General features: G+C 34.1%; 1 protein-coding gene across 2 annotated transcripts in view; it reads left to right on the top strand.

Moving 5' to 3' along the window:
• Positions 1 to 14,839, top strand: part of LOC121731774 (TNF receptor-associated factor 4) — a 78,035-nt gene that overhangs the window by 49,620 nt on the left and 13,576 nt on the right. The window contains exon 1 of one of the 2 annotated variants that reach the window (XM_042121387.1): positions 4,346 to 4,602. The exons of the other annotated variant lie outside the window; for it this stretch is intronic. Coding sequence (XP_041977321.1) covers positions 4,405 to 4,602 — 198 coding nt within the window. The 5' untranslated portion in view covers positions 4,346 to 4,404. Of the gene's footprint in view, positions 1 to 4,345; positions 4,603 to 14,839 lie in introns of those variants that run through there. 2 annotated transcript variants of the gene reach the window in all.

Below are 14,839 nucleotides of genomic sequence, written 5' to 3'. Positions count from 1 at the left end.
ACTTTTACGAGGACTACTTTTATCCTGGGAAAATGTACGGTTCCCGTGCGATAAACGAATGTTGTCGCAACGAAGTTACCTTACTAATACTAATAAAAAGAACCAAAATAGTTTTATACCACGTTTTGTTTTTGTCAATCAAGCCCAAATCGTTGTATCAGAAAGGAACCAAACATTGTATACCATCAGTATAACCAGTGTGGATTCATTTGAGTGTGAGATTCTTCTTTTATTTTTTATTGAAAGAGGTAAGGACTACGATTTAGGTATCCTAATACTTAATGATATCATCTCACTCAAAACTAATTTGAATTAAGCAAATCATAATCAGTGCCGTAAATAGCCTTTTTTGCGCCCTGTGCGAGTGCGCCCTTGTTTTTTTTTTAGATAAGCATTATTATAGGTACCCAGAGCAATTATGCTATGTATATTGTATAGGCCTGTTTTATTTCATTCAGGGACCAGGGTGATAAAATAAAACATGATGTTAACTGTTGGTAGACCAATATTATTATATAATTATATGAATTATACTAAAATTTTGGAAAACATACTTTTTTTAAAGAACTGATATGGGCGAACAAGCAGGCGAGCCGTCTGATATTAAGTAGGCCTTTCGCCTGTTATACCACCCACACTGTGCAGCACAAGGTGCGCAGTGGGAACTTATTGGGAGCAAAGCGAAAAAATAATAGTCCTGCCTGGTCTGGCGATTTTTGCGCCCCCCAGAGTCTACGCCCTGTGCCAGGGCACCGGTGGCACCGCCCTATTTACGGCACTGAGCATAATATACATAAGAAACCGGATGTTATATATCTCAAAATCATAATAAGTTTTGATAATAAATATCGCTAATTAATACAATTTATACTTGACGGAGTCGGTAGAGCGCATCCAGACAGGTTATAAGCTTATGATGTTGTAGCTTGTAGCTTGTAGTCTACTTGTCTTAACATGTTACTGTAGGTCCTTACAGGATCACCATAAAGAGGCTCTTAAGACAAACAACCTGTGGTCATATTCAAGCTATTATTATTTTGATTCGTAGCAATTCGATGTGGGTTAAGTAACTCTTTGCATAGGCAATATTTTTCTAGTTACTCTAACTTGGCACGGGCCGCGAGTATAATGACAATCATATTAAAGCTTTTATTAATAATATAAAGTTGTTATCTATCTCTTGAAGTAAATAAAACAAAAGTAAATAAAATAAATGTTGTACCTGTGTAGTACTTTTTATATGTTTGCAATATAAATAAGTACAACTAAAACTAAAAATAAGAACGTTTTAGGGTTCCGTAGCCAAATGGCAAAAAAAACGGAACCCTTATAGATTCGTCATGTCTGTCTGTCTGTCTATCTGTCTGTCCGTCCGTATGTCACAGCCACTTTTCTCAGAAATTATAAGAGCTATACTATTGATGGTTGGTTAAGTAGATGTAGTCTGTGAACCGCATTAAAAATTTGATACAAATATGGAAAAAATATTAAAAAGTTTAGGTACAACTGAAACAAAAAAAATCCATCTAACCCAGGGGTTCCCAAACTGTGCGCCGCGGCGCCCTGGTGCGCCGCGGAAAGGCAAGATGGGCGCCGTGAGTCGATCCTCCATTAATCATTATCCATAACCACAAATATTATAAAATAAAAATATAATATAAATTATGCAAAGCAGGCAAGTGATTTAATATTATTTGTTTATTATTATTTACCTGCTTAACCTAACTATAATCATTAAATGTGTTTATTTATGTATCTTTTTGTAATAGCTATAAGCTAGGTAGAGTAGGGCACCGTGACAAAAGATTGACTTGTAAGTGCACCGCAGGCTAAAGAAGATTGGGAACCCCCGATCTAACGATCTAATATGTATGGGGTATCTATGGATAGGTTATAAAAAATCATATTGAGGTTTTTAATATATTTTTTTTCTAACCTGAATAGTTTGCGAGAGAGACTCTTCCAATGTGGTAAAATGTGTGTCCCCCCCCCCTCTCTAACTTCTAAAGTATATTATAAAACCTTATTGCTGCTGCGGAACCCTTCATGGGCAAGTCCAACTCGCACTTGGCCGGTTTTTTCTGATACTTTAGATGAGTAATTTGACAAAAAGATACTTATGTAGCTGTACATTAAAATTTAAAACTAATCATTGCCTTTAAGTTTATTACTTTTTCTACTTCCACCTCACCATGTTAAAGTTAAACCTGGGTATTATTATGCGCAAGAGGGCGTAAAGGGGCTACAGTAACGCAATAAGTAACGCATGGATCGGGCAACAATGTTCGCGGATCCTGTCGCGACTTCCGCGGGGCACGTGCGCGCGCAGCTGCCTCGCCGCGCCGACCGCCCGCAGAGCTTAGACGATGCAAGAGCCCTTAGACAAAAAGGGCATTTCGAGATGCAGGGCTCGTAGGAAAAAAGGCACTTTGGAGGTGCCGGAACATGTAATAGCAAAGTTTTGATGTCGAAGTTTCTAAGTTCTAACTCTATGCTCTCAAGTGTCTGTATAGTTAAAAAAAACTTCGGCAAAAAGACTAAGGTAGAGTTCTTGGTTTGATATCAGTTTATGCAAATTTTGTTATAATTTCCTAAAAACGAGGGGTTCTATGTTCGGTCGCGGTAATCTCTTTTTTTTGTATCGATTTGATGCAGAGTTGAGATATTAAAGTTATAATGCATAGAGTAGCAAAAAGTAGAGTCCGCTTTTGAACTGTTCTGTTAACGGTTGGTTGCTGTTACATACTGCAAAATGGTGATGCTTGAGTATGATAATTTGCTCTGGAGCTCACGCCAGAATATACGAATCTACTTAGTCCCCAAATTGAACACATTAAACCTAAAATTATCAATTTATTGTATGATCTTAGGTGCTGCAAAATACTAAAAGTAAGCTACAGCAAAATATTTTACATTTACAAATGTCCACGAGTACAGTGTATGAATTTCTATTAAACTGTAATATAATTATCAACAGATTTATTAAATTAATTTTAATTTTTTAAACTTAAAATAATACATCGTATACATAAGAATATTAACTCTATTATATGTAACAGGCGTAAGATCTCTGCATTTATACTAACTGACAGTTTAATACTTTCGATAGAGAACATTATCAACATCCGGCCCTGCACTCCCTTGTGTTCCCTTTGTCCTTGCCCTGCGGTACCCCCATCGCGAAACAATCGACACTTGCGCTAAATGTAGAACAATTTCATTATAGAAATTGAACTGTTTGGTATTGATAAACGAAACTTTTCGTAACACTTGTTACAACTAAGGATGTAAAATTTGTATGTAGACAAAAAAATAATATGGTTAATAATTTGGCACTTTAGTTTATTAGGTATTAGGTAGCTAAGTTAATTTTGACCAAGATAACTCTTGTAAGTGAAAATGAAGCTGAATAAATAAATGAAGACAAATAAAAATTAAGTTTCATAATTCTTGGAAACTTAGAATACTTTGCAATCATCAAAAACACCACTTGAACTTATTTACATAATAATAAATATTATTTTGTATTTATATCATTGTAGCTACTAACTGGCTTTTGAACTAACTTTACAAAAATGTACCAGGATCTCCTAAATTTCGATAAAGTTATTGTACTCAGATCTCTACAATTTGAATGTAAGTCAGCCATCTCCGTGCGCAGATGTAGAGGGTGCGACCCTCCTGCAGTTTCCATGGATGTACCGTTGCCAATCCATCATTGATTATTTATGTGTGTGCTAGTTCTGGCGGCTTCGCCCACAAATACAAATATGTAGTAGTAAAACATGAGTTATGGCTTTAAAGCTCAGAAAAGTACGTTAAGCTTTGCAATTGGTGTAAACTATAATAATGATTAAATAATAATAACCATAAATAGAGTCAATAACTAATAAAATATAGAGAAAATCGAAAAGCTCTACATATTTTCTTTTGTTTATAACTTGAAACTCTTCAATTCTAATTAGTAACCAAAAATACCTAAGTTTGTTTATGTAAAGTAGCGCTTAAATATCATAACAATTGTGCACTATAATGATTTCATACTCTATAAGTTACCTTCTTTTGAATATTGAAAAAGTGATAGCAATAATATACTCATAGAGCTTTTTACCAGTAAATTGTCAAATACAGTAACTCATTTCTTAAAGGCGAGACGTAAATAAAAACGCTAATGATGCTCTTACAAATAAAAAAGCTCAAATTAGATGCAGTAAGGTTGCCGCCCCTTCGATAAACAAAAGATCGGACCCAGAGCCAGTCCAGGCGAAAACGCACACATACACACTCAACAAGTCGCGACTTGCATAGGCTGTATTCCGCAGTCGAGTCATTCGTCCGCCGGTCGTCCGAGAGAGCGCACGTCGCGCGTGAGTTCAGTGAGCGTGTTGTGCATGAACAGCCAAGATGGTGCGTAGCCTGTCGCAGTGGACGAAGACCCTCAGCTTCCCCTCGAGGCTGTCCCCCAACCGCACGTCCAAGGAGAGCATGGTCAATGTCCAGCCCGGCTCCCCCGGGGTCTCCCCGACCCCCAGCGCCGCGTCTCTCCCGCAGGGGTCAGACAAGACCATCTCGCCGATACCCATCACAGAGATCAGCCAAATCGTAAGTTATTTCATATGTAGAGACATTGATATGTAGAGTCGGTAAACTTTAGAATGCATCTGAATTCCTCGTGTGTACGTTTGTGCGTTTTAGAATTCCTAAAGTGTCTGAAGTGTTTTGATGCTTATGAGCCTATTATAGAGCTTTTAACACAGCTAGTTGTAGATTTAGTTTCTTTTAATGAGTATTTAATTGTCAAAAATGTAGAGCTTTTAAAATACCTTTGTTGTCCTGAGTTTAGTCACAAAAACAAACTTCAGGCTGAAGGTAAACCGTCCGTTCGCGGATGGCTCAAATAACAGGTTCTATAGTTAAAATACGTGTTCAAAATGCGAATCGACTATATTAACGAGCCATTAAGCTGTGTGTTTTCGAAAGGAAATGAACGATACGTGTCTCGGTTCCCACGTTGAAAGCTGCCAATATGAGCGGTACGCGTTCCATCGCTGGATTTGTTCGGTTGCTACACATCGGTGAGGCTCTAAGCCGGCGATGGTTACGTAGCTGTGGTGTAATGTGATTTAGTTCGGTGTGAGCCGGTGCCGTGCGGTGCGCCCGCGCAGCGCACCGTTATGTCCCCCTTGCACTTACCTTGACAAGGCCGCGCCGAGATGCGAGTTTTTGCGAAAGATAGCACACGACTTTCACCTTTTCAGATGCCTTTCTAAATCTTTGAATATCGACATATCGTGCGACAAGTACTCATTACAAATCTAATTAGACGTATGACCTTGTTCTGGGCCTATTGCTATTTGCTACACAATAATAACATAAAATATGCTAACTAAACAGTAAAGTAGGCTCATCGAATTTCAACAGACTTGGTATTATGCATTTACTAATGTAACATTTTAAACTTTCGCGTTGCATTATAATTAAACTTTTTAATCGGGATAAGTCGCGTTAAGTCCCGATTAAAAAGTTTAATTTACTAATGTAGATTGTACAGTAGGTAATTTTATCAAAATGTTTGAATTGCTTCTCTGTGCATAAAAAGTTCAAAGAAAATGCAATAATATTAGGAATTTAGTCCATCTAGTAGTAAAATTCTTATTGGCGATTATTCACAAACAAAAATGTATTGACTACTCGTTGTGTTGCATGGAGTACATCTATGAAACATTTTATAGGCAGCAACTGGTGGATTATATTTTCTAGAAAATTCCCTTCAGAATAATGACCCTTTGTTCGAGTTTATGACACAGTGTCAAAGCGTCATAAAATAAGCACTAAATTAAGAAACGAGTAATAAATATAATTCGTTATCGTAAAAGTACGCGAACAATCTTTATGGAGCGGTGTTTTGCGACTTATTTTAGGCGCGAGAGTGACGAACATTTAACTGACAAAGTTTAGTGCGAAAAGAAACGACAACGAAATTCATGACAATATTCGAGACGGAATGTTGATTAAGTTTTCTCGTAACAATGTCTATAAAATTTTATTCATCACACATTGCGTTGAAGACATAATTTTGTACAACTTTTTATTATAATCTTGGTGCTTGGTTTTTTAAAGTTCAGGAATGCAAACTCTTTAAACTACTGGTACAGTGCTAACTTCAACAATTATAATTGTTGATAAATATCAGGATTACTTCTATGATATAAAGTTGATAATATTATAAACTTAGAAAACACAGCAAGGAGATACAAAGCTCTATTTGCACTTTAAAACACTTTTTATTCATTGAAAGTTTAAATGTCAGTTATTTTTACTTTCCTGTACACTTGCAGTCATAAAAGCTAGTACTTTTAATGACTCTACAAATATTTAGATTATGTCAACATGTGCAACAGATCTCTCTCGTTCACATTCAGTGCTCTCCTTTCAATTTACGACATGTAGAGATATTATTGCTAGTGGTAGAGCTCTTGACTGTTTCTACATTTTGTAAATATTTTGTGGCGCTTACGTTTTAAATACCCTACAATAATCTCAACTGTAAACTGAGCTAGTTATACTTAAATTAGCTGCCAGAATTGCATTTAAGTGTACAACTATTGCAATAATTTTAGCTACTTTTGCATCTGAAAATGTTAGTCCATCTAACAGATTTAAATAATTTAAATATTTAAATTAAACAACTTTAAGATCCATCTTTTAGGAACCAAGGAAGTTAAGCCGATATAAAATAATTATGGTGGCGTCACATAGTTTTATTGTGTCTGTATAACATCTGCGTGTCAAATTCCTGAGTGCCATGTGCAAGCTACTGGTGAGTGGTGGGAAGCGAACCGTGCATGACTTGAAACATACTAACATTAACCCCACATATAAATATGTGAAGTTCCGGCTATGCTTAGCCCTGCATGAAGAGAAAAATATTCCAAAATATTACAAATAACTTTCTTATCTGCCCGCCATATTAATATGTAGAGTTCCAGCTACGCATGAAGAAAAAGCTTTTGATATATCCAAAATATTACGATTATTTACTGTATGCCTTATAAAAAAGGAGTTAGTTAAAATAAAATAATATCACAAAAATTGAAAGGCTCCAAAAGGGAAAAAAATTTGGAAAAATTTAAACAACTAAGTTGTTTAAATTTTTCTACATTTTCTTCAGAGAAACTTCTGGATTACAACTTGTACAATATAAATTTATTTTTCTTGCACGGACTTTGAAAAATAAATTATAATAAAGACTTTCAAACAGTACAGACAGTAAATTGAATTTCAAATATATACAAATTAAAACAATTTATTAATTTATGTTGTAATCTAGAAGTTGCAGTAGAGTCAAATAAATAACCACTTGTTGCAAAACACCCAAGGTATTTCAGCCTACGCTTTTTTTAACTAAAACTAATACTACGAAACTAAATTTGGCATGGATGAATACAAAACCTAATTATTACATGTAATCCAGACGTATAAATTACATATTATATTGGTCGAGTCTACCTCTATTAATTTGCTTGACGTCTTAAACTTTTATGGTTGTTTCAACTAAAACATTATGATAGTGCTACGAATTGTGATCAAATGATATTAATAATCATTATTGTGAGAAGTTACATTGGAAATATTATTTAATACAAAAAAATACATTTATGTGGACGATCTCACGTGCATTTTGCATTCAGACCTTTACAAATGTAAAAACATTTGTGTGTTTTCAGTTTTGTGTTCGTGCATATGATTTTATATATCTAAGTTATATCACATAATATAGCGATTTTTTTTTCGTTTTGTATCAGTATACTTTGATAAGCCATTATCAGGCACAGACCCTTTGTCCCATAAGTAATAATAGTGTGTCTGTTTTGCGTTTGACGTCAGAATGTAATTGTAGAGTCGAACAATTTCTACGGGGCGAGTGTTACATACTTGAATAAAGGAAGAGGGTCGTTTTTTGTGCCGTCAGCTGTTGCCACAGGGCGTCCATTCAAAAGGTTTGCAGTACTGGCTCTATGTAGAGTTATTGTAGACATTTCGTCAAGTTTATGAATTGATAGATGAAATCATTTTTAAAAATTAATAATTTATGTAGAGTTCTTGTGTACATTTCGCTGAATTAGGGAGTTGTTAAATATGTAGAGTGCCCAAAGTTATAGAATTTACCTACCGAAAAAATCATTGATATAGTATGTGCTAATTCTATGAAAGTAGATTAATTAGTATTCTAACATCTTTCAAGCCTATTTCACACGCATGTTACCTTCTTTAGGATAATCCTATTAGACATAATATTTTATGGACTTGTTTCGTCGTATTGTTATTTGTGGCAAGACTAGTATTGATTTGCCTAATTCCTTGACAAAACAGTTGAATTCTTCAGATTATTGGCAATTATTCCGTGTTTAATTAACATGATGATTGTTTATATATTGGAATAGTTAACTATCAGTTCTCTGGTATTTATTGGCAAATTTACAGCCAAGTTGTGATGGTTACGCCGGCCTTGTCAACGATGTCAAGGTGCAAAAGTTGATTAATCGCCGATAGCGCAAATAACAATGAATTTAGCGTAGATTTTACTATTTTTTGCCGGGATTACATTAACGATAGATAGGAATTTAAATTACTTCTCTTATAAGATTTATAAAAATGTGGTTTGGACGCGGTTAAAATACTACTTTGCACATTTGTGGCTTTGATAAAAAAGGTTTAGGATTATTTGATACCTAATTATTTCTGTTGCTTGTTATTGACTTCAATGTATAGTACATAGAAGTCATAAGCCCATACGAATTCATAAACAGTTGACGAACCTACGTCATTTGGTCGGCTTATGTCAATTCAATGTTGGCTGCGATCGGTCGGATGACGTATCATGTAACGCGACCAAAATACTTGGGTCCTCCATTTGCGTAGGAATCAACTTCTCTGATAGATACTACAATAATTACAACAATTGTTTAACATATTACCTACATCATTATAATGTTTGTCATGTTTGTTACCATGATTTTACAAGAGGGCGAGCTATCATATCGAATTTCATAACGGAAATTCTTCGTCAACGGGTGCGGATGCGAAAAAAAACGAGATTTCATACCGATATCACCTCCGGATACATTTAGTATATCTGTAAAAGTATACTTATCTGTATACAAATATACGATAAACTCCAAACGTCCTTGTATAACGGATCTAGAAAAAATAAGTGGACATACTAATACTGGTTTCGCAGGAAAATGAAGGTTGGTTGTTATGATGCTTCTTATTTTTAGATTTAGAACAGAACTGGACTGCAACTTTTTAATTAAATGCAATGTGTTTCTGAGACATTATCGATGTGCAACAATTAAATCGCCAAACTATTAGAATAAATACAGCTAGAAATGTATATTTACTATCTCAAGATGAACTGTACCTACCGTTCTTACATTAATTGCCATCATTTATAGTCAATAGGGTTTCGCAGTTTACTACCAAAGTATGGAATTTGCCATCGAAACAATCAGTAAAATGTTATTTTTTTAATTATTAAATTATCTTCGACTTTAAAAATATTTGAAGTTACCAAAAATTGTCGTTGTAATTTTATAATCATTAGCATTAAGCCCAAGCTTATGTAACAGCAGATATGATATTTGGAATTTCAATCAGCAACTGTAGCAGCTGGCTGTCAAGGTCGAAACCTTTAAATTTTGATAAAAAATTAACATTCCATGGGGCAGGTGCCAACGCAGATGTTTGGGGCCACTTTGGTCCCGAAATGTTTTGGAGATTGAACACACAACAGCTGACACACGAAAAATATAATGGCACGGCTGATAACAGATGTCTTTGAATTTTTTTTTGGCCGCGGATTTTGGGATTTTACTTTTGGATTTCGTGGCAAAAACTTTTAAGGTGTAGGAAATGCTATTTATAAATAGAACGGCCTATTCAAGGATAAGTATCACGTTTTGAAAACTTTGATACGAATGTTTTGTTAAAGGCTCAATTTTTTTTCTATAGGCATATATTATGATATAGCATAACTAACAAAAGTTGCAATAAATAAAATTTATCATAATATATACACATTAAACTCAGACTGTGAGGGACTAATTAAACATTAAATTACAAAATATTTCATAATGCAAATGAAGGTAAAACAAAAAAATAAAGTTAAAAAATGTATTACTTAAATCAAAATAATATTTAACCCGTCAGAAGAAGCGCTACGCTATGACTTATGAGTTATTTTGAGGTATAATTAGACAAAGTTTACTCAAAGCATAAATATTGCTCCTTCCATACCTCTACATAAAGTTTAAAACACCATTACTTTTATCACACAAAAAATCTAGTGGACCAAGAACAGTACTTTGGTTTATTTATAAAAGTTCTAAACATCAGTCCCTTGGCGTCTGTTTTGTATCGACCCGCGTCTGTTTATTGATTCTTGTCTATGGCCCTGTGCCCTTTGATACTGCGGCCCTCTCCCTTTATTACTGAGCACTCTCCCTTGATCTTGTTGGGAAAATAAATAATTTGAGTGATGTAATATAGCTTCATGAACATAATCGTCAGTCGGTTGAATTTTTTTTAATGTGACCCTTTCTTTTCTTGTATAAAATTCTTTTTTTGTATAAAATCCTCATTTCACTGGCTAACTGTTAACGTAATTATACGTTAAAGTTAATTTGATTTAAGGATTCTTAATGAATGGACTGTATAGTATAGTGTCCCAAGTGAGCAGTAGCCATAAGAACTAAAGTTACAGCGAATTTACCAGTCATTCCTCTGGATGTTATGTTGTGAGGATGTATAATATATTCGGCAATAACACGAAATTTACAGTTAATACTAAAGTATTAAATAACAATAAAAACTAACAGCTATTCCAGTAATTACGGTCTCATTTGAATGAACCTAAACAGGCACTGAAAGTAAGTATAGTAATAAAAGCGTAGGCGAGACTGGGGCTAAAAAAACCATTGACAGGGCTTCTTTATGGTCTAAAAATGATAGGGTCCATAACCCTTCGATATACCTGTAATTATGGATTTGTGATGGCATGGATGGATACAATGGCTACTAATTCTACTGATCTGATGGTTGATACTGACCGTTTTATTGTTAAACCGATTACTTTGATGTGGAACGGAAAACGATCTTATGTTTACACCTTAATTGAGTAAGATGGTTAGATAAAACTAAATTATTTGAACTTTAAAAAGTTAATAACAATTTCAAGCATTCAAATAAATTGTTTGTTATGGAAATTAGAAACTTTTTTAGGTCAAATACTTTTAAGTAACATTTAAACTAAAGCACGAACTAAAAATTTACTTAAAATTAGCCATGCATAATGCAGTATGCTGTTTGCACCTAGCTCTGAAACATAATATATTACGTGATTTCTGTTATTACAATTATCATGACAACTTGATCTAATCAATTATCTAATCAAGTATCCAAAATCATATTCATACACCGAAATTGATTATAATTGTATGTATTGTTGGAGACTAAATGATTGACGCTAATAGCCTCATTTCTCACGTAGATCATGATCTATCGACATCTATAGATCTGATGCGTCACGTAATCCGTTTTATAGATCATAATTGATTTATAACTCATGATTAGGCTAAGTGATCTTATTGTCTCGTTACAAAAGGGATAAGGAATTTTAACAATGATTAATTTATATAATGACATAATATAAGTATGAAATTAGTGATTTAATTTAAAAGAAGTCATAAATGCTATTTCGGCTGACGAAATAAAGTAATAATCTCTTGTATTGTTAGGGTTTAACAAGTAGTTTACTTATAACAATTAAAGAGGAATCAAACGCATTTGATCCATCATGGACTAAAAAAAGGAAAAGGTTTAACAATAATAAACTTCAATTACCCAATTGGTTAATAAGTTACGACTTTTTTTTCTCCCACTATTTTCTTCTGATTAATTCCTTTACGGACCCAAAGACAGCTTAGCATGTTTTATTGCGCCTTCTGGAATAATATCTAAGGGTTTTAGTGGTTGGATACCTAGTATATTGCCTGTTAAAAAAGTAACATCGATGATACTTTAACTGTCCCTTGTTTTAACTTTAATGGGATCTCGCATGTTAAACTGTAGTTAATGAATGCAGGTCAAATAACATTTTATGTGGGGTGCCTAAACACGATCCTTATCTCCTAAGTAATTACATTTTACCATATGGAAGCTTGAATTTTGTTAGTTGAATTATAACTTCTGTAATTAACTTGAGTAACCGCGTCAATTTTGAATATTCTGATGTTATTTTTACTAAAACTATACCAGAATTATTATAACTGTAGGCACAAGTTAAATGTGTACTTCTATTAGAAATAAAAATACATACATTGTAGTGCGTTACAAAGGTTCTAAAACCTTAAAAATTGGAACAGATGTGTTAAATGTATCTTTGTAGTCTGTAGATCCTGAAGACTACTTTTTACCGACTTTCAAATAAGAGGTACTATAATATTCACTTAGTGGTATTTATAGTTAGTTCTATTAAACAGTCAATTAACGTATATTAGTTCTCTATTGACCGGAAGAGCATTAATTTATTACCAATGACCAATTTAATTCCATGGTATAGACATCCGGTGTCCTTTACGATCCGAAATAAACTTTAGTACCTGAAAATTAAGCAACAATTTTGACTGTCACAATACTGCGGGCCTTCGGTAAATGATTATAGTGTTTAAGAATATGGAAATAATGACCAAAATTGACTACAAAGGAATTAGAAATACCTAATAATCCTAACACACAATCTGTGAGAAAAATCACTTGACCGGAACATCTTGCTTGTTCGATAATTGTGGCCATAACATTGACAATGTTAAAGTACAGGCTTTGACTGGTAGTTAAAAGAAATCAGCATTAGGTAGATAAGTATTGCGACAGGTTTAACTACTAGTTATTCTAACATCAAAATTGGTTAGTTGTTGTAGTTAACTTTCTGTGATTGTTTCTGTCATTGTAGAACTGCAAAACTTGGTATTGAATATTGATAGAATAGATAGAGATACTGGCATATCCAGTCGTGTGTATGTATTTGTAGTTTTAGTCACTTGAAAGAATATTTAGTGTGGGTATAGGCAATTTTAAGATTTGGATTTAAAAATAACGTACCTAGATGACGTAACTTGTATACAAATCTCATTGTAACTTTTCATAATATATGCCAGTTAAGTTCGCTTTCATTAAGTTTATAGCCTAAAGTCCAGTGTTTATCCAAATACTAAATCTGACCGACCGAAGACGTGGTTTGAATACTGATGGGTTCGCCAATATTTCGTGGTACAAGGTGTGGGATATTGGTTAGTCATCCTCGTGTAATGCGTACGCGCATGGTAATATTAGGAGCTGGTAGACGAATTTAAAAAATTAAGGCCTTTCGCAAAACCATAATTATTTGGACGCTGTTAAGCATTTGTGTACCATCCCTATTCCCACCCAAAGCCAAAAAATACGTTTGAGTTATGAATGCAGTTATGTTCTTTAGATCATGAAGAAAAATTAACTAAAATAAGACATTCAGTCACAGTACCTCACGATAAGGAGATAATATTGTGATGCCAGCAGACAAGAATGCACATAATTTCCGGTTTTAGCTTGTGATCTTTATAAAAACAAGGACTTTACTATGTTATAATGTCGCCAAATTATGATGATTACAATAATAACAAAATTGTAGTTAACTGTTAACATTTTGGCGGCAAAAAGCTGTAACATTATTATAAACTCTGATTTCCTACGTGTTCCACTGATCAATTCGAAATTCGAACAATCGTGTTTTTTTCTTTTTTGCGCCAGTATTCCCACGGAGGCTGTCAGAGGACGGCCTTAACGGGTTCCAAAAAGGTTTTATATCCGCGCCTCGGGCTGCACAGGTTTAAATCTTTGCCTGATTGCAGGTTTACATAATTTATTTCCGAGACTGTAGCCATTTTATAAGCGAATTCTTCGGTAATTGCATTGTTGTGCATAATGAAGAATTATCTCTAAAATGTCCTGTTCGCTTAATGACAAACTTTACTAAGAACTTGTCGGGTAGTCTAAATTCCTGTCGTCAAAACAATGACACATACCTTTTTCACTTCACTCGCCTTGGAAGTGACCTCTGGTAACTTTTAGTACAGTAAATAAGTTGGACGATTAGAAGATAATATCATTGATTATTGCGAATTATTGTAAATTAAAGATAGGTCATAGGACAATATAGTCCTTATAGGATCGGATTACACCTTAACGAAATACGCGACTTAGGCATAAAATGGCATGACGCCTTGACATTTCAATTTTGTATCGCTCTACGCATCGTTTCGTCGCCTATTGTTTCGGTGTGAACTAATCCCAAGTGTGTTTGTATTATATTGTGATTTGTATTGTCTATTTACCTTATGTAATGTTTACATTATTGCTGGTGTCGATTAGGGGTAAGCACTATTTATATTATGCAATGTCATAATCGTTGACGATCATCTGTCAAAATGACATTGTAGCGAATGCAATAAGTTAGAGACCAGTGTTTCTTAAGTCGTTAAAATAATGCTTTTAGAGACAGAAGTAGCAATTAAGTAGGCAAATTGACTTCCTATAATTCAATTACCCCCATAATAATAGCTATATCAAAAATGTATAACTATGGAGACGTTATGGTGATACAATATTTTATCCTTGTCTTGTCAAGCGGCTTTCCTGACGTATCAAACAGAGATAAAACATTATAATAGCCACAGTGCAGATCTTAACAAGAAAACAGTGCAGATCTTATAAAAAGGACTTAAATAAGATCTGTCTTGTTTGA

This window comes from Aricia agestis, chromosome 11 (assembly GCF_905147365.1).
Source record: "Aricia agestis chromosome 11, ilAriAges1.1, whole genome shotgun sequence".
In the NCBI taxonomy this organism is placed as follows: domain Eukaryota; kingdom Metazoa; phylum Arthropoda; class Insecta; order Lepidoptera; family Lycaenidae; genus Aricia; species Aricia agestis.
The sequence above is the reverse complement of the archived record's forward strand: the minus strand, read 5'-3'. Positions and strand labels throughout refer to the sequence as shown.